The 18,534-nt window shown below is 42.3% G+C and overlaps 2 protein-coding genes and 1 pseudogene across 4 annotated transcripts; all 3 read right to left on the bottom strand.

The window, feature by feature from the left end:
• Positions 1–4,278: 4,278 nt before the first annotated feature.
• LOC103651435 (guanyl-specific ribonuclease pgl-1) lies at positions 4,279–7,000 on the bottom strand. The gene is made up of 8 exons (XM_035966601.1): positions 6,944–7,000; positions 6,741–6,817; positions 5,946–6,008; positions 5,781–5,855; positions 5,568–5,666; positions 5,244–5,485; positions 5,093–5,170; positions 4,279–4,803 (listed from the first exon to the last, which is right to left on the bottom strand). The coding sequence occupies exons 1-8, from the start codon at positions 6,998–7,000 to the stop codon at positions 4,466–4,468; spliced, it is 1,029 nt and encodes a 342-aa protein (XP_035822494.1). The 3' UTR covers positions 4,279–4,465.
• Positions 7,001–7,022: 22 nt separating this feature from the next.
• LOC111589258 (uncharacterized) lies at positions 7,023–13,517 on the bottom strand. Of its 3 annotated transcripts, XR_004857387.1 has the most exons (5): positions 12,978–13,517; positions 12,759–12,839; positions 12,574–12,651; positions 7,707–9,147; positions 7,023–7,634 (listed from the first exon to the last, which is right to left on the bottom strand). XR_004857387.1 is itself a non-coding variant. In XM_023302066.1 (4 exons), exons 1-4 carry the CDS (start codon positions 13,089–13,091, stop codon positions 9,407–9,409), a joined length of 363 nt encoding a protein of 120 aa, XP_023157834.1. In that variant the 5' UTR covers positions 13,092–13,517; the 3' UTR covers positions 9,154–9,406. The 3 variants fall into 3 exon arrangements, 1 of the variants encoding a protein (XP_023157834.1); XM_023302066.1 differs by lacking the exons at positions 7,023–7,634; positions 7,707–9,147; positions 12,759–12,839 and adding exons at positions 9,154–9,470; positions 12,068–12,174; XR_002750327.1 differs by lacking the exons at positions 7,023–7,634; positions 7,707–9,147 and adding an exon at positions 9,696–12,174.
• Positions 13,518–13,758: 241 nt separating this feature from the next.
• Positions 13,759–17,054, bottom strand: LOC103651438 (probable sodium/metabolite cotransporter BASS2, chloroplastic; annotated as a pseudogene).
• Positions 17,055–18,534: the final 1,480 nt, after the last annotated feature.

Here is an 18,534-nt window from a genome sequence, read left to right on the forward strand (position 1 = left end):
TGATGCTCACCTGCAGCATACTGTGGAAGAAGAGACACGGGAACTTGAAGCTGAACATGAGAACTTGTACCTTGATGATCCAGAAGAACACAACCAGTAGTTGGTGGTGGACAGTGGACTGGTGGAGTGGTGTTTGGCTAGCTTAGTTGTTTGCCTGATGCCTGATGGCTTATTCTTGTAATGAACATGAACTCATGGACTGTACTGTATGAACTTATGCCTTAGGGCTTAGGAGCTGTGGCTGTACTCTTTTTTCCTTCTTAGGCTTTTTTTCTCACGAGGTGTGAGTTTTTGCCTAAGAAGGTTTTTAATGAGGCAGCCATTGCACACAGCTCCATAATTATCTGTTTCCATATTATATGTGTGCTTGTGTTTTTCATATTAGTTGGTTGCCTGATGCCTGATTTTAGAATTTTAGTATTTTAGTTTTTTTTGTAATTTTGTGTTTTTTCGGGCCAGTGGAGGGCACGGCCCGGAATGGCCCAGAGGTTTTCGGGCCAGCACGACACGTTTTGGGCCTCTCTGGGCCGTGCTTGGACACATGTCCTGGCACGTGACCCGAACCGGCACGGCCCGAGGCAACAGCGTGCCGGGCCAGGCACGACCCTGTTCGTGCCGTGCCTAACCGGGCTCGGGCCGGGTCCGTGCCGGGCGGCCCGGATGGACATCTATAGCCTGCAGAACGGAAGAAGGGAGCGACGAGCGCGGCGCGCGTGAAGGCCATTGGTAGCTAGATCAGCAGCAAGCTTCGTCCATGCAGCAAAAAAAGTCGACGACGATGTAGTGTAGCGCAGCTTTATTTAAGAAAGTTGCCCAATAGTTCCCAGTGGACTGGACTGGACATGACGATCTTCTATATCGGTTCTTCAACGCCAGCTGGTCCTTGCTAGGGTTCATAGTACGTGTCGATTTGACGTTACGTACAGGCCGGCCGGAGAGATACAGAGTAGCGCGCGGCGGTACGTATGGGCTGGCATGGCGACTGCGTCCGAGCTTATGATGGCACCATGATATGTAAGCTGGATCCTGCCCCTGCTCCTGCCCATCAGAGAACGATGGCACAGAGCCATGCTGCGCGCACGGAAGCGATGGAGCGTTCGAGCGAGCCATAATAATGTCTGCGGCCGTCTCCCAGCCACATCAGTACATCACTATGCTCACTCGGAGTGGTACCGGCGGCCTGCGTGCTGCTAGTCTGCTACTATAGTACGTGCCCCCTACGTGATCCTGTCAGCGGCCGGCGCAGCTGCGCAGTACCCGCCGGCGACCCTCAGGCATGCACGTTGTTGCGTACAGTACAGTGCAGTTGCCGGTGACCTCACGGCCTGGTGGTATGTGCGTCACAGCGCTGCGCCCGCGCCAGCTCCATTCAATGCATGCGTGTGCTCCAGCAGTAGTGTGCACTGAGGACTGGGGCCAGATGTGCAACGCATCAGCAGCTAGGCACACACCACGCATGCTGCATATGCAGACGAAACGACGTACCGGTTTTGAGTTTTACCTACCCGTGTGCCCGTGGTTTTCACGTTAACCAGTACTCCACCAGCAATCATGTCAGCGCGCGCTAGCCAGGTTGATACTTGGCAACGCAAGTCAACCTTGATTAGATTAGATTAGATGGACTCCGCACGATAGTTTGGATTATTACGAAGTTGCAATGTTTTTCTTTACAAAATGCTCTCTTCATCCAAAAATAGCTTGTAAAGTCGTTGTCCTCAAATCAAAGTATAAGTTAATCTAATTTATAGAGAATGTGCATATATATTGAAGGCACCCGATTAGTATCATTGGATATATCATAAAACTTATTTTTAGTGTATTTGTTTAGTATTATTATAGATATTTCTTTTTCATAAAGTTAGTCAAACTACCCAAAGTTTGGTTAATTTTGTAGGAAAAACCAACATCATTTATGAACCAAAGAATTGTAATATTAAAATAATAATAGAAATAGATATTTTAAAATAATAGACATTTTATAAACTATGCCACTGCCTATAAGAGTAACTTCAAAAAAAACTTCTTGATATACCATTTTATATCAATAATAATAGAAATAGATATTTTAGTAAAATGGTTCTCAAATAGCTTCTTTAGTTGGATCTTTAAATATTGATATATTTTATTCTGAATTTCTGGCTGACCAAAAATAGGGAGCAAAACAAACTCTCCCAAACACACATACATAAAGAAACTATTGCATGATAAAAAATAAGATTTTAGATTTATATTTAAGAAAGCCTTTTAAAAATGTTCTTAGACTACTAGGTGAGTGCCCGTGCATTGTGACGGTGTACAAATTATTCGATATTGTTAGTGCACAGCAATTACATGGAAACGAACAACATATATATCAACACCAATATCTGACATATGAGGAATGGACATGTCAGTCCGTAATAGCAAGTGATTGTTCCCCAGAAGACGTGAATGGTGAGATTAGGAAGAAGGGATATTGGGGAAGTAATCTTCTATTTCTTAATTGCCAAATGTTCGACTACAAGAGATAAATAGGCATTATGCCATCTAACAAACATAGATGGAAAATCTCCTCAAATTGAGACAGTGGTTTCTGGCTGCGGTGACTCGGTCTCCATCGATGATTTGTTGCAACTCAATGTTCAGGACCTTGAGATAGTGGTTTTTGGCTGCGGTGACTCGGTCTCCATCGATGATTTGTTGCAACTCAATGTTCAGCACCTTGAGATAGTGGTTTTTGGCTGCGGTGACTCAGTCTCCATCGATGATTTGTTGCAACTCAATGTTCAGCACCAAATTAAATTGACTTTCGCTAACATCGTTCCTATAAATTAGACACAATCAGCTTGATGCTATAACAAAACAGAGAAAATAGAAGTGGCCAAATCAAAAGAAGAGAGAGTATAACCATTGAGTTTAGAATCACATGAAATTATCTCATACAAGGGAATCCTGGTCAAGGTTTTGCTCTTTCTCACACAACATTGAATTATCTCAAACTCATAGCAGGGTACTTTATTCACCTCATAACCATTAGCGTAATTTTTTGGTTCTCACAACAAATCTTGACTTCATTATGAGGCAAAGAAGAAAAATTACAGCTTCAGCTTCTGTCAACATGTAAGACTGGTTTTAAGATATCAAAAAGCTCAGGTAGAAAGTCAAGAACCTAGAAGTGAAAGTAGTACAAAAAACTTCTTGATATATAATTTTATATTAATAATAATACAAATAGATATTTTAGTAAAATGGTTCTCAAATAGCTTCTTTAGTTGGATCTTTAAATATTGATATATTCTATTCTGAATTTCTGGCTGACCAAAAAATAGGGAGCAAAACAAACTCTCCCAAACACAAATAATACATAAAGAAACTATTGCATGATAAAAAATATAAGATTTTAGATTTATATTTAAGAAAACCTTTTAAAGGTGTTCTCAGAGCAAGTATAATGGAGTGATGTGAGCGGGCTGCAAGATATATTATGCCAGATTTATAGTGATATGAAAGAAAGAGAAACAGAGAGATAAAGAAAACTGGATTGCTCACTGGTAGCTATCTGATCACAAACTTCAGAGCACGTGTAAAAGAAAGAGATGGAACAAATATTAAATGTATAGTTCGTATCATGAAATGGTTATTATATGAGTAGACTTTTTAATGTCTATTATATATATATATATATATGACATGTCAACACTACGAGCTATTATTAAACTTGCTCTAAAAGCAGCAGCAGCACGGGCAAGGCACTGGGTCAGATTGTCAGAAGAGAAACGAACCCCTTTGGTCACGTTCGATGTTTAGCCAATGCAGGCTGCAGCTTAGCTGCTTAGGCGATCCAGGCATCGATCGATAAAGCGCGCCAACAAAAAGTAAAGATAAGAAACCTGCCTATCACTGTATTTAGCAACATCCTCTATATACATAATCTATATCTGTCTTTTAAAGTCTTCTCTAAAAGTTTCTCTCATCTATATCTCTCTTTTTCAACAACATCCTCTATATGCATCATCTATATCCGTCCTTTATAGAGATTCTCTCCTCTATATCCAATGGCGGAGCCAAGATTACAATAAGGGGGACCGACCAATTCATCAGTACTAGGTGTGTGCCCGTGCGTTGCAACGGAACCGTATAATAACACGATAACTTATGTACATATGTGTGTTATATTGTTATAAGAAAATGTTTCGGAATCCATTTGTGATCCTACTCATACATAAATTTTGTTATTTTAATCTAGCTATTTCACCATTACATTGCAACAATAAGTACCATATAGACTTCTATATATGATTTTAATAATGTCATTGAGTTATAATGATAACGCGATTAGGGAAGTGTTACTTACAACTCAAATCTCAGAAAAAAGGTACTAAGAAAGCACGTAAATAAGGTAATTAACTCTGTCACATGAACCAAGTGAACAATGAAATATCTCCATTCCAGCAAACAACATGACAACCTAAAACTCGGAAAAAGATCAATACAATATTGACCATATATCATAGCCATCACCATTGTCATCATTTATCAAGCATGGATAATATCGATCACATCGCGCACCTCCAGCATGCATTGAAAGCTCTGTTTCCACCCCTAATGATGAATAGGTCGAAGCAGAGGTCCTTAACGGAACGACGGTGCGGGCGTCCCGGGCGAGCTTGCTGCACCAGGCGAGGCGAAACTGCTCGAGCACGTGCGCGACATCGGTGCAGGTCCGAAGCGCGGTGACCGCGGAAGCGAGGCCGGCGTCCATATAGAGGCAGGGCTTAAAATACCACATGAGCATGAGCTGATGTTTTTGTGCTTGGTTCACCCCTGTCATAGTACAGAGAACAATGGTGGTCAATGATCACAATGTAGTCGGAGGAAGGCAATTGAATGGTGTCGAAAGGAATTTTGGAGATACAGTCGACGACAACACTCTGCAAATGCATGGGTAATCAAATTTTGTCAATGTGCCAAAGTCCAAACTACAGCAGAACAAGAGGACTGACTATGATCAACAAATTAATATAATGGGAAGGCAAATTCAATGAGAAGGAGGACTCAAGTTGAAGTATTCAGTTTTAAAACACATGTATGTTATGCAGGGCAATAATCATACCTCCTCGGTAACCCCAATTGCCTCTTCCTCGCATACCACTTCCTGTGTCTCGGTTATATCCACCATTTTCTGGATCAACTTATCAAGATGTGTCATTGCCTAAAACATCACACGAGATCAAGGATATCTGTACCAAGACATCATTCAGTACCTTGATAGTTCCCATATCTGCCTTGGTTATAGCCATATCCACCACCATACCCACTTTGATTATCATAGCCACTATATCTGTCTTGATTATCATAGCCATTATCTCCACCTTGATTGTCATAATACCCACCACCCTGATGATAGCCACCTTGGTTGTTTCCATATCCACCATAGCCACCGTAGCCACCTCTACCCCAGCCCCTTCCACGCCCACGCCTCTTCCTCGACCCCGTGCATAAGAATCTAACAGAGCAACAATTAAGATGCTAGATAATCAACAAAAATACCACAATCAGTGTGAATAATCACTGCCATACCTTCATACTCCAGCTGCTGGAATTGTGCTGGTGGTCTGCGTGGTTGGCGATGTGGTGGTGGCACCTGCTGTTGCCTTGGTTGTTCAACATACACTGGAGCTTGGTACCTATATAAAGATATTAATGTTACAACCATTTATATAGTGCACAAGTACTTTTCTATATCTTATAAAATAAAATCGGCTCCTAAGCACATGAAAAAAGATACACATCTGACTCACCCGGGAGTGTGCTTGTCCAGCTCTCTGGGGGACAGTGTAATTGAAATCATGGAAACATGCTGAGTCATATCCAATCTGAAAACAGGGAAGCCTTTAAAAAGGTAGGAATGTGGATTGCACACACAAAAACGCAGATACGAAATAATCTAGGAGTAGAAATTTTACGGGACAAGGCCTTCTTCTATGGGTTCCCAGACATCAGTGAACAATCGAATGCCAGATATGCATCTTACAAATTAGGCAAATGAATGCAATGCAGAAGCACATTCCTAGAAACCAAATACGAGGCCTATTTTGGTTAGACAGCAGCAGCTAAAAGTACGCGGGGCTGGCGGGGCACGGCTGTGAGCACGGGAGGCAGAACGTGCGCCACAGACGGCTTTGGACGCCTACATTACGTACTTAAGAAGTAGTACCGATAATGAATTCCCACCTGCACACATTAATGCATAGCCTTTCACAATTCATAGAGCATGCTAGAATGTCCCATTTACTCAATTCTCAGTATGCACCAAACACATTAACATATTGGAGGAAATGTAGAAGGTTAGGAACCGAAACATGATGCATAATTGCATATGCAAAATCAATAACTATGCAAGATTTACTGACTTACATATTGTGTGCGATACAGGATTCTTCGTTCACTGGTGCACAGATCTCTTGCTAGCTGTTTTAGCAGTAATGTTCTGTTGGCTTGCTTTGCATTCATTGAAACTTCTGGAGAGCCAGCGCCACCCTGAAACATTATCGGTTCACTCTAAAAACTGATCATGGTGATTTGTGTACAAAAGCATTTATCAAAGGATGACATGATCAAATAATAATGATGATGATAGGATAACAGATTGTCAAGATCTTATGAGAGGTTGTAGTGTGCAAGAGATGACATGGAAAGGACATCACCTCTAAGTACTTTGTATATTTTCTATATTAGATTCACAGCAGTCCAAGATAAACTGAAGGGTCTGTTCTTCCAGGCCAGGATAATTCAATCCAGGTTTGGATGAAGTTTTATTAGATTTAGCAGCAGCCATCTGCAAGGATAATTTGGTAGATGTTATTACTAAGTGACACAAGCTCAATTCATACTGAATTTCCTTCTAACTATAGCACTGTTGACAATTTGAAACCATATCAGTTTCAAACTAACAGCCACAAACCTCCTCAAAGCATTGACTCATGTCAGGTGGACTAACCACAAGGAAGGCATAAGCCATCGCTCAACTGGCCATCCTGTTGAGAAAAGATCTGATAATATCAGAAATATACATTGTAAAATATACATTGTAAAACTGATCTGGAATTCAACTACGCAAATCTGATAATATACATTGTAAAATCATCACATGGAATTCAAATAAACAGAGAATGATGTACATGATGCTGAGCTGATAGTAGGTTCAGTTTCCCCCAAACAAAATTAGATGGCATAAGCTGGCTTATTCTGGTAAAAGAACTGGTTTCTGTTTCAATAAAATGCATTTTACATCTACTATATGCAATCATGATTTTCGTAATCTATTCTGAGTACTATATTTTTGTATTCTATTCTGAATACTATGTCGAAGTAATCTATTCTGAGTACTATATTTGAGGATAGTAGGTTCAGTTTCCCCCAAACAGGAAGCATGCTTTTTGAATTTTGCTGCACCATTGATATGAAACCCGCAATTGTGCGGATTAGCACCTTAATGAAGTTGTATAAACCGTCTCCAAGGATCAAAGCGATGGAAATGAAAACCCTGTAAGCCTGCAACCCATGTAAACTTGAGTCTTCCAGGTTAGCTGGGTACCAACTCCCCTTCTTCTTGGCAATGAGAGGCCACATTAAACCCCATGAGAGGATACCACCTAGCAGAACAGACACATTCACGATAGTAGATGTAAAATGCATTTTATTGAAACAGAAACCAGTTCTTTTACCAGAATAAGCCAGATGCAAACAGTACCAACTCCCCTTCTTCTTGGCAATGAGAGGCCACATTAAACCTCTGCACACGCCATTATAATTATGCAGTTAACAGTAACAGACCTGTGCTACTGAATTAAGATAGTGTCAATAACTTGAGAGGTGAGTTAGTACATAGCTAGGCATGTCTGCATCAGTACCACCTAAACCTTGCACACATGGCAGGAGATTTGACTTTTTGCACCACATGTGACGTGTAGTGTTTATGCAAGGCATGAATCAGCTGTCTTCAGAGAAATGGTTCAGTTGTCACAGACACATTTTTTTCTTGCCCAAATCAGATGCATGGTCCCATGAACCGAAATGAAAGGACCCTTCCTTCATCATCAGTCATCACTAATAATGAGATGAGATGAGGCGCCCTTCATCTAGAAGCAGGGAGCAGTGACCTATATACCATCACACAACTTAGATTTATGAGGGCCTACTATTAGTAGGATAGCATAGTAGGACGTGCATGCTTAAATTGACAGGACACCCATTTCAAATCAGTCACTATCGTTAATTTAGTGATGTATGATAATGAGATGTGGCTTGGAGAAATCTAAAATTCAGACTTTCAGAGTAGTATCTCATAAGCCATTATCTCTCAAGTCAGTGATGATATACAGTTAGGCCTGCCTGGTGAAGGGCTGGCGGAGGAAGCCCATCCTCTCGGCGGCGGCGGTCCACATGCGGACGAAGAAGAAGCCGAGCAGCCCAGCGGAGACATTGAGGGAGGGGATGATCCCCGTGGTAAGGTTGAGCTTCATGACTATGACGCTGAACATGACGGCCAGCAGCGCGCTGACGACGAATGCCCGCAGCGTGAGCTGCTCCTGCCACGACGGCACCGCCTTGTCCGCGAACACCCGCTCCACATACGCCTGGTCGTCGCCCCCAGCGACGCCATTGCCGCCCAGCCCCTCGCCCTCGCCCTTGCCCGCGTGGCGGTGCCGCAGCGCGGGGGATGCAGTCGCCGCCTCGGACACCTCATCCTCGGCCCCGGCCCCGCCCTCGCCTCCAGCAGTGGTGTGCGGCGCCATTTGGTTGGGCGCTCGTGCTCGGGACTCGGGTTGGTGTTTGGTGCCCCTCGCCCTCGCCTTTGAGTGGTGGTTCAAATCGCGGGGGGCAGCGAGGGGGAAGGCGGCGATTGTCTCGATGGCATTGGGGAAGGCGACGATTGTCCGAGCGGAGCGAGGGAGACGACGGATGGGGGCGAGGGGACGACGATGGAGGGGTACTGTGCGGAGAATGGAAGGGCACAACACAGATAATGGAGGGGCATGGGCGTGGCGGCAATGAAAGCGCGACCGAGATCCCGGGAGGGAGCGGAGCCGATGATGGCGGCGACGAAAGCGCGACCGAGATCCCGGGAGGGGAGCGTCGGGAGGCAGAACATCACTACTTGGACGCCTACAATACACAATTAAGTAGTAGAGATTATATGGTGAAAAAATATTACATCATATTACAAGCTTAAACACTCGATATGGAATACAATTTCTAGTTCTTTATAAATTACCTTAGTCCATGAGTTCATTTTCTAGCTAATTGATATATTGAACTAAAGTTGTGGCATAGTAACAATACCAAATAATAAAGACGACATAACGATGAATGTCCGATTGATGAGATTCAACTTTTATATAATGACTCCGTATTCATGAGACGTCTAACAATTTTTGAGAGAATTCAAAATTTCAATTAGCCTCGAGGATCCATGAAAATTCGTCAACCTGCATAGGTACATGTCAAATTAGTCGTGTACACACCAACTGTCAGGTGATAACTTTAGTTGAAATTTGTAGATTTTATTATCCACGAGATCTAATGTAGTGTGTGTGTGTGTGTGTGTATATATATATATATATATATATATATATATATATATATATATATATATATATATATATATATATATATATATATATATATATATATATATATATATAAGTTAGCCATATTTGGATCTAGTATTTGTAGTCTATACGGACGTCCCAGCTGCGACATGTGGTTCTGGTGATCGATGTTGTTAGCGCTTATTATGTTGCTTCACGTGATCACCTTCTCTAGTTTTTGTAGTCTATACGGCTATGTCATAGGCAAGTCAAGTGGTTAGCGGCAATCGACAGCTGCCCAGCTAGACGATAAGATGATTCATATAGAGGTGAGGTTTAGATATGTGTCTGCAACCAAATTAGGTTTAATGTCTTGTGCCATCAATTGGTCATTCAACAAATATTTTATCTTATTTTTTGGTCTCTTTTAGACTTTGTTGGCATACTACAAGAGTTATGTATTATATATTACCAACAACTATATTAAACCTTTGATTAATTATGTTGATAAAATTTAGAGTATATACATTTAGACTACACAACATTTAGAATATAGCCTTGGAAGGGGCCATGGCCCCTGCCCCATGGCTCCGCCCCTGTCTATATCTCCCCCTCTCCAACAACATCCTCTCTATATACGTAAATACCTATATTAAAGACATATTTTACTTTTTTTAATATATATTTGTCATACTTTCAACTATATTGTACGTATTTTAGTTTTGTTAATTCTGTTGCTTAAAGTATTAAAATGGATAGAAAAGATGAGGAGACTCTATATATAGATAATTTAGCAGTGTCCCCTAAATTTAGTGGACCGTTTAGAGAACACTATTGAACATGTAGAGGATGTGAACCTTCTCTAAAATTTAGGTAAAATTTAGGGTACACAATGTTATACAACATCTGTTGGAGTCTTACAAAACGTAGTACGTGAGTGCTACAACGGAGACACACAAAAACAGAATTTACCTCGTGACCTCGATGTTAGCATACCTCTTCCGGTCATGGTATGTTGCAACATGCAAAATCGAGGTTCCTGTTGGAATTTATTCTTCCGAAGGTTCTCAAAAACACGGCTAACCATTTGCTTTCAGCATACTACTGAATATTACAGTAGTTTCGTCAAAAGAAAAGCTTCGACAAAACACAAGAGAAGCACGACGAAGCAAGCTTCGTTTAACGGGCTTCGTCACGGTGAAACGGGAAGTCAATGTAAGGAGAAGGTGTTCAAGTTAATAAGTACAAATGGCGATACTGTCCTTGTGACATTTTGTAAACTCTGTATGTAATTGTTGAGGGCATGAATGTAATAACGCATAAAGTTTTACGGTTACCTATAAATAGATGAACAGTACCCCCGTACTGTTCACGCTGAATTGTAATTGCTCTCGCGTCATCAACTTCAAACAAGCCGAATGTATCAATTTAATGTAAACATTATAATTTTTATACATTTGTTATGAAATAAACATATGGATGGATATTACATTTCATGTATATAAATTCTTACTTTTATGAATAATGAAGACTTGTTTTCCGTGACATTCGTCTGAAGATCATTATACTCAGAAAGAGATAATGCTTCGAAGATCGAATGTTTTTAATGTTTGACATTTGTGTTGCCTTGTTTTTGGTTCACACCAATCAAAAACAAGTGAACAACAATTCCTTGTCCTCTTCTTAAAATGAGTTTTTTACAGCGCCGTAACTGCTCTAAATGTTACTCCCTCCGTTACAAAATTAAAAAAATTGTTTTTACATTTTTAGTTGATTCATACAATAATCAATATATGTGTTATATATATATGTCTAAAGTTATTATCATCTATTTAAATATAGATATAAAAATTAAAGGCTAAAACAACTAATATTTTAAGACGAAGAGAGTACTAACTAAGAGTAGTTTAAAATAAAATTTGTGCAAACAATAATACAATATAATCAAAATTCTATAAACAAGGTCAAACTTTAAATAGTTAAACTTAAAATAACTCTAAAAATTAATTTGTTTTGAGACGCCGAGTATTGAAACAAACATATCAGTTTCCTTAAAATACTCCCTCTGATTTAGAATATTAGTTGTTTTGGATCTAGATTATTATATCCATATTCATATGAATGATTATGAATTTAGATATATAAATATAGAACACATAACATTAATTATTGTATAAATTCAGTAAAAAAAGTAAAACCAATTTTAGTTTGGGACTGAGGAAATATTAATTAATCACGCCTGCATCGTAAATTCGTAAATTCGTAATAGAGGATCAACATTTTGATACTGCTCTGCACGGAAGCTACGTATTTCCAAATCTTTTTAAGATTGGCCGAATTTTCAGAATCGAGCGTTAAAACTTATGACACTAAACTAGGTAGGAGACCGTGCGTCACTATGGTTTCTATATATCACATAATTATATCTTTTTTAAAGAATGTTCTGATGGTGTTCCGTAAAAGAAGTGGAATGGATAACAGAGAAGGGCTCCAACCAGAGAATGCTTGGTACACATCTCTTCATTGCAGCGAAGTGGAATTTATAGTCCCTTGCTTCAAACTGAAGAATGTTGCTTTTATCTCTTTCTTGCCCTACTCTTCGCTTCGATGTCCAACGAACACGAAGGACAAAGGTAGTCAGCGCACGAGTACAGCGTTGACAAAGAACAAAATTTGCTACGGAAAATTTAATTTTGAATCTACAATTTTCATAGAATCAGGAGCTCTGCAACATGCCGAGCATGAAAAAACGCCGTCACCGACACAAAGAAATGATCCATCATATAAAGACTGGACTGCATATGTTTATAGAGAGTAAATGAACCAATACTGGCACACACACATTCGAACCTTTATCATCTAGACCAACATACTAAAACCCTGCACACGCTGACGCTGGGTGAGAATGCAAAAGGAGGTGATACTGATAACGTAAAGCACATAATACCAGTACATCATGTCTCTACCTGAGCAGTAGATGATGTAGAACAAAATCAAGTACCTGAGGTGTGTTTATGTTCCTCTTGGCGAGGAAGAGCCCGAGTGCAGCAACTGCGACGATCGTATTCCCAGCTAATCCCTGCACCGTACAAGTTTTAAGGAGACCTCAGAAGTCAGAACCACACCAACGGCAACCCACACTGGAGAACAGCAAACCACAGAACTGCAACTGGAACAGCAACCCACTTGAGATCAAAAACAAAAATCAAGGATATAAATCCACGAAGCACGGCCGAAACGCCTCCCGTCGTCGTCGTCGTCCCATATCTGCACCGAGAGATCGCCGCCCAAAACACTCGCGGGTTATGACCACGTCGCGATCGGTAATTCAAAAACCCGAGCGTCCAGCGCTCGACGTAAAAATAAAAAACAAGTAGGGGTTTGGCGGGGTTTTAGGGATCGCACCGCGGGGTCGCTAGAGCACCGCGGGGTTTTAGGGATCACACAGCAGAGGAACGCCGATGGCGCCGCGCCCGACGGAGGATTCACGAGCACGGGCCGGCCTCGATTCCGAGTCATCCCCGGAGGAGGCCGTCACTGCCTTCTGAGTCGTCCCTAGAGAAGGTGGAGGAGGAGGCCGCGGCGCCGGGGACCGGCGAGGTGGGCCAGACCCCGCCGCACGCCGAGAGGAGCCTGAGGAGCGGGCCGCATGCTCCCGCCACATCGCCGACCGGGGCGTCCACGAGGCGGCGCGGGGATGACGAGCGGGCGCGGAGGCAGGGCATTTTAGGTGGTGTGGGGAGGCGAGGGCGAGGGTCACAATCGGCCGCGTACGAGAAGAATGGGGAACGGAACGACCGAGCGCCCGAGCCGAAGAGCGGAACTATCGACACGGAGTTCGCGGGAGAGGGTGACGACAAGGTTTCCGGGGAGACGATGGGATGGAGGAGCGCTAGGGCGGACGTAGTCAAGCGCGGATGGGGAGGCGGGTATTGGGGTCGGGGCCTCGGGGGTGTGGGGTGTGGGGTGCGTGGACGGGGAACGAGGCGGGCGCAGTCGGGCGCGGAGGGGGAGGCGGGGGTAGCCGTGGTAACGACAGGGGTTAGACTCTTGATAGAGTAGTGACACACTGACACTAAATTAATACCAATAGATATATCATAAACTATATTTTAATTTTATTTGTTTTATACCATAAATATTTGTAGTTTTTAATAAATCTGGCTAAATATAAAAAAACTTGACCTAGGACAACTGCAGAAATTGATTTATTTATGAACGTACCGGGTATGAAATACTATAGTACACAATAAATGTAGGCAAAGCGGAACCCCTAATGATAATCAACAATAGTGCAGGCCTTCCTATCTACGCCTAAAGTATTGGAACATGGAAAACTAGGAGCTCATGTGTTGAGTTTCTTTACTCCTTGAAATCATTTTTGTCATTCGCTGGAAGCCATTTGTTTCTCCAGTAAACTGCAAGGACACTCCTTCCAAGCTGTCAAGGAAAAAATAGAAGACCTTTGATAAATATATTTTATTTAAATCGCTCAAACAAAAAGCTAGTGGTAAATGCAAATGAATGAATGCAGGGATTAGAGAGGGAAGTAGAAAACTTACAGCCATGCATGCGCACAACGCTGACAGCTGAAGTAACAACAACGAGTGCATTTGTAAACTGCTTTTGAGCAAGTAAAAATCCAAGTGCAGAACTCTGCCACAAAAAAATGTGAGATTGGTAAGCACTAAACAAACGAAAATGCACAACTGCTATATGCAAGGGTTACTGAAGGGTAGTCATCCAGCTAAAGATGTTTTGATGCTTTGTGAACCAAACTGCTAGTATAATCACCGAGGTTCAGTGTGTAACAACCTCATTCAACAGAACAGAGTATGAACCAAACTGCTAGTATAATCACCGAGGTTCAGTGTGTAACAGTCTCATTTTATTTTGTATCAATTGTGGAAGACGAAACAAATTCAACAAGAGGCCGTCTACCCATCATTAACCAATTGTCAGATAACAAGTTTGAGCAATTAGCCAGCAAAATAATGCTATGAATACTGGTGTTTAAGCAACCTACATAATACATAATAAACCATACCAGCACAATAATTTATACAAATAATTGATCAAAATAATTCTATACTTGTCCATAACTATCTAACAACATCCCAAACAATGAATAAGAACCATTAAGCTTTTAACGGTGCTACCAATTTCTATGCCTAGATGAGAACAAATTGAACCTGTGCATATCAGCATATCTTTACCTGCATCCCACATTCAATTGAGATGGTCCTAGAGGTTGATTCCCCAAAGGTAGATAATCTCGATAACCAGTACCCAAGAGCAAATGCAGCAACATGAAGCAGAGTGACAGGGATAATAAGTTGCCCACCTTGAGTTTTCAACGCTTCTGCGACTTGTCAATCTTGCAAAAGTTCAGTTTTGAGTCAAAACTAGAGAAAAAATGGTATCCTATATAACCTATATATAGTTAGAGCCCACTAAGGGTTATTAATAGTATTTCTCTGCTCTCACATTGAACCATGTCATCAGAAAATTTTGATCGTCGGATCATAATAAGCCTACTGTTTTTGTCCATCGGATTTGGATCACAAAGCCTGCTTATAATCTTGGTCCGTTTGATGATAGCACGATCAGCCTTGCATTGAATTATCTCATTAATTGCTGCCATTAACTTATATGCCTGCTCGGTTCCTATTGTACAATTCATTCAAAGTGTCTTCTCATTTTGCTACATTTCTAAATCTACTTGCTAACGAATGATGCATCAGTTATTTTCCTCTCACCACACTCACAAAACCAAACCAATTTTCTATTGGTCCGTGACTGATTATATTAATAGTAATTAATGTAGCATACTAATTGATTTTATCTTCCCTGTCTATATATTATTGAACCACAAAGGTGGTTTGAAGGATTCCTCGTTGTCATCAGAGATTCAGAAGTCTAGCTTGCTCACTCTCTATGCCTCGGTCACATTCACAGTTGTTGCTACAATCCGGTATATCAAGTTTCAATAGATGGATGCTTGAGTACCTATTTGTATCTAATGAAAAATCAGTATTGTTTCTTCACAGGGTCCATGTATAGCCATTTTTATTGGTTGTAAGTATTATTTATTCTTCTTAAAACTTCATATGGTTTCCATTGTATCATTTTCAAATTGAAATGAAGTCTAACTAAGGGGACTTTTGAATGCACTAGAACTAATAGTTAGTTGGCTAAAAATTATTAGTAGAATTAGCTAGCTAACAAATAGTTACCTAATTATTAACTAATTTACCAAAAATAACTAATAGCTGAACTATTAGCTAAGATGTTTGGATGCCTCAACTAATTTTAGTCACTAACTATTAGTTCTAGTGTATTCAAATACCCTCTAAACTCTACTCGTTGATATATGTGGTATGATGCACCATGCAATTGATATATGATGGGTCATAGGCGGCAAAAGGTTCTGATCGCCTATAATAATTTCCTTTCAATATTTTGAGCCAAAGAAAAATTTAAATGGTTAATTGCATGGTGCTCTCCTGCTCTAATGATGAATACTTGTTCTACAAAAGCTCTTGAATAAATAACACGGGTGCCTCATTTTCTCACTATTTATCTATAACCTTTTCTTTTCATGGCATTTGGCAATAACTTCAAGCGACTGTATTTTTGGTGCATCATACCACTGTGTTTATTCATATACCATTGTGTTTATGTTATTGCTAACGAAAGTTGTATTACTATTTACTGCTATTTCTTTAAGTTTTTCTGCTACTTAAAATAGCTTGCAGCAACATGCTAGGTATTACCTAGTTCATACTATTAAAGATATCATTATGATGAGCAAATATTTACTAATATACTCCATTCGCTCCAGATTGTAAATCATTCTAGTATCGTACTAAGTAAAACTTCTTTAACATTGACCAAATTTACAGAAAAATACACAAAATTTGTAACATCAAACAAGATTCATTATATACAACATGACAATGTTTTGATAGTACATTTATATTATATTGTAGGTGTTAATATATATTTCTAATAACTTGGTCAAAGTTAGACAAGTTTTGACTTAGAACAAAACTAAAATGACTTAGGACAACATGGCAATTTGAACGGAGAGTATAATGGAACAGTAGACCTGTACACATTACTATTTAAGAAAAAAATAAGGAAGACCTTACCAATCCTCACATGTTTGTTTTAGGCTAGAATGGGTTATTTCATTTTCTTGAGCTCAACAAAAGTCGAATTTTGGTTTTTCATGAAATATATAAAAAATGATTTTGAATTACTAACAAACAGTTATACAAAGCCTTGAATCTTACTCAGGAAAGTTCTTTATAAGACTTATAGGGCTCGCGCAAAGCAAAGTGGTGAGGAGGACATCAATCAGGGGCATTACAGTGATAATGAGCTCAGGAAACTTATGAAAACTGTCGGAGACCATAATTAGGGGTACCCCCAAGACTCCTAAACTCGATTGGTAATCACCATCAGCACAAGCTGCAGAGGCCTGATGGGCGCAATTCAGGTCAAGGCTCCGTCCACTCAAGGGACACGATCTCGCCTCGCCCGAGCCCAGCCTCGGGCAGGAACAGTAGACCCAGGCGGATTCACGCCTCGCCCGAGGGCCTCCTCAAGCAACGGGCGCACCCTCAACTTGCCCGAGGCCCAGCTCGGACAGGCTTCACAGTGAAGCAACCTTGGCCAGATCGTCTCGCCAACCGACCGTATCGCAGGAGCATTCAATGCAAGGATCGCCTGACACCTTATCCTGACGCGCGTTCCTCAGTCGGCAGGGCAGAAGTGACCGCAGTCACTTCGCCCCTCCACTGACTGACCTGACAGGAAAACAGCGTCGCCTGCCCTGCTCCGACTGCTGTGCCACCCGCCAGGGTGAGGCTGACAGCAGCCGAGTCCAGCCTCAGGCGCCATAGGAAGCTCCGCTTCGCCCGACCCCAGGGCTCGGCCTCAACCTCGACCTCGGAAGACGGTCTCCGCCTCGCCCGACCCTAGGGCTCGGTCTCAACCTCGACCTCGGAAGACGGTCTCCGCCTCGCCCGACCCTAGGGCTCGGCCTCAACCTCGACCTCGGAGGAGTCACCGCCTCGCTCGACCTTGGGCTCGGACCGACCACGCCACAGGGGGTACATCATTACCTTACCCCTTGCTAGCTCAGGCTACGGGGAACAAGACCGGTGTCCCATCTGGCTCGCCCCGGTAAACAAGTAATGATGGTACCCCGCATGCTCCCATGACGACGGCGGTTCTCAGCCCCCTACAGAAGCAAGGAGACGTCAGCAAGTTCCCGACAGCCCTGACAGCTGTGCTTCTACAGGGCTCAAGCACTCCTCCGACGGCCACGACATCACATGCACAGGGCACTAGCACCTCTCCGACAGCCATGTCGGCATGTACATAGGGCTCTGGCTCCTCTCTGCCGGACACGTTAGCATATTGCTACACCCCCCATTGTACACCTGGACCCTCTCCTTACATCTATAAAAGGAAGGTCCAGGGTCCTCGTACGAGGGGGTGGCCGCACGGGAGGACGGGCTGACGAACGGACTCTCTCTCTCTCTCCCTCGCGAATGCTTGTAACCCCCTACTGCAAGCGCATCCACCCTAGGCACAGGACAACACGAAGCCACAGTTTTCCCCTCTTTGTGTTCCGTCTCGCGCCGACCCATCTGGGCTGGGGCACGCAGCGACAATTTACTCGTCGGTCCAGGGACCCCCCGGGGTCGAAACGCCGACAGTTGGCGCGCCAGGTAGGGTCCTGCTGTGTGTTGACGAACAGCTTCCCGTCAAGCTCCAGATGGGTAGTCTCCAGCAACCTCTCCAGCTCGGGACACTGCTCTGTTTCGGGAGTCTCGAGTTCATGTCCCTCGACGGCAGCTATGACATGGTACTTCTTCCTCCGCCGCGCGACAGCGACAACGGTGGCCATCAGCCCGCCCGGCGGCGGCGGAATCGACTACGTCTTCCC

This window comes from Zea mays, chromosome 3 (genome assembly GCF_902167145.1).
Source record: "Zea mays cultivar B73 chromosome 3, Zm-B73-REFERENCE-NAM-5.0, whole genome shotgun sequence".
Lineage (NCBI taxonomy): Eukaryota > Viridiplantae > Streptophyta > Magnoliopsida > Poales > Poaceae > Zea > Zea mays.

What these genes read in the sequence shown, in the direction of transcription:
- LOC103651435 (XM_035966601.1), bottom strand. Translation starts at nt 7,000, where the DNA reads ATGGCTTATGCCTTCCTTGTGGTTAGTCCACCTGACATGAGTCAATGC. An exon ending in CTGGAAGAACAGACCCTTCA is followed by an intron (nt 6,009 to 6,740) that starts GTTTATCTTGGA and finishes CTAATTTGTAAG; the next exon opens with ATGCATATCTGGCATTCGAT. An exon ending in GCACAATTCCAGCAGCTGGA is followed by an intron (nt 5,486 to 5,567) that starts GTATGAAGGTAT and finishes TTGCTCTGTTAG; the next exon opens with ATTCTTATGCACGGGGTCGA.
- LOC111589258 (XM_023302066.1), bottom strand. Translation starts at nt 13,091, where the DNA reads ATGACTCGGAATCGAGGCCGGCCCGTGCTCGTGAATCCTCCGTCGGGC. An exon ending in GGTGCTCTAGCGACCCCGCG is followed by an intron (nt 12,652 to 12,977) that starts GTGCGATCCCTA and finishes TGTACGGTGCAG; the next exon opens with GGATTAGCTGGGAATACGAT. An exon ending in GGAACATAAACACACCTCAG is followed by an intron (nt 12,175 to 12,573) that starts GTACTTGATTTT and finishes TGGACATCGAAG; the next exon opens with CGAAGAGTAGGGCAAGAAAG.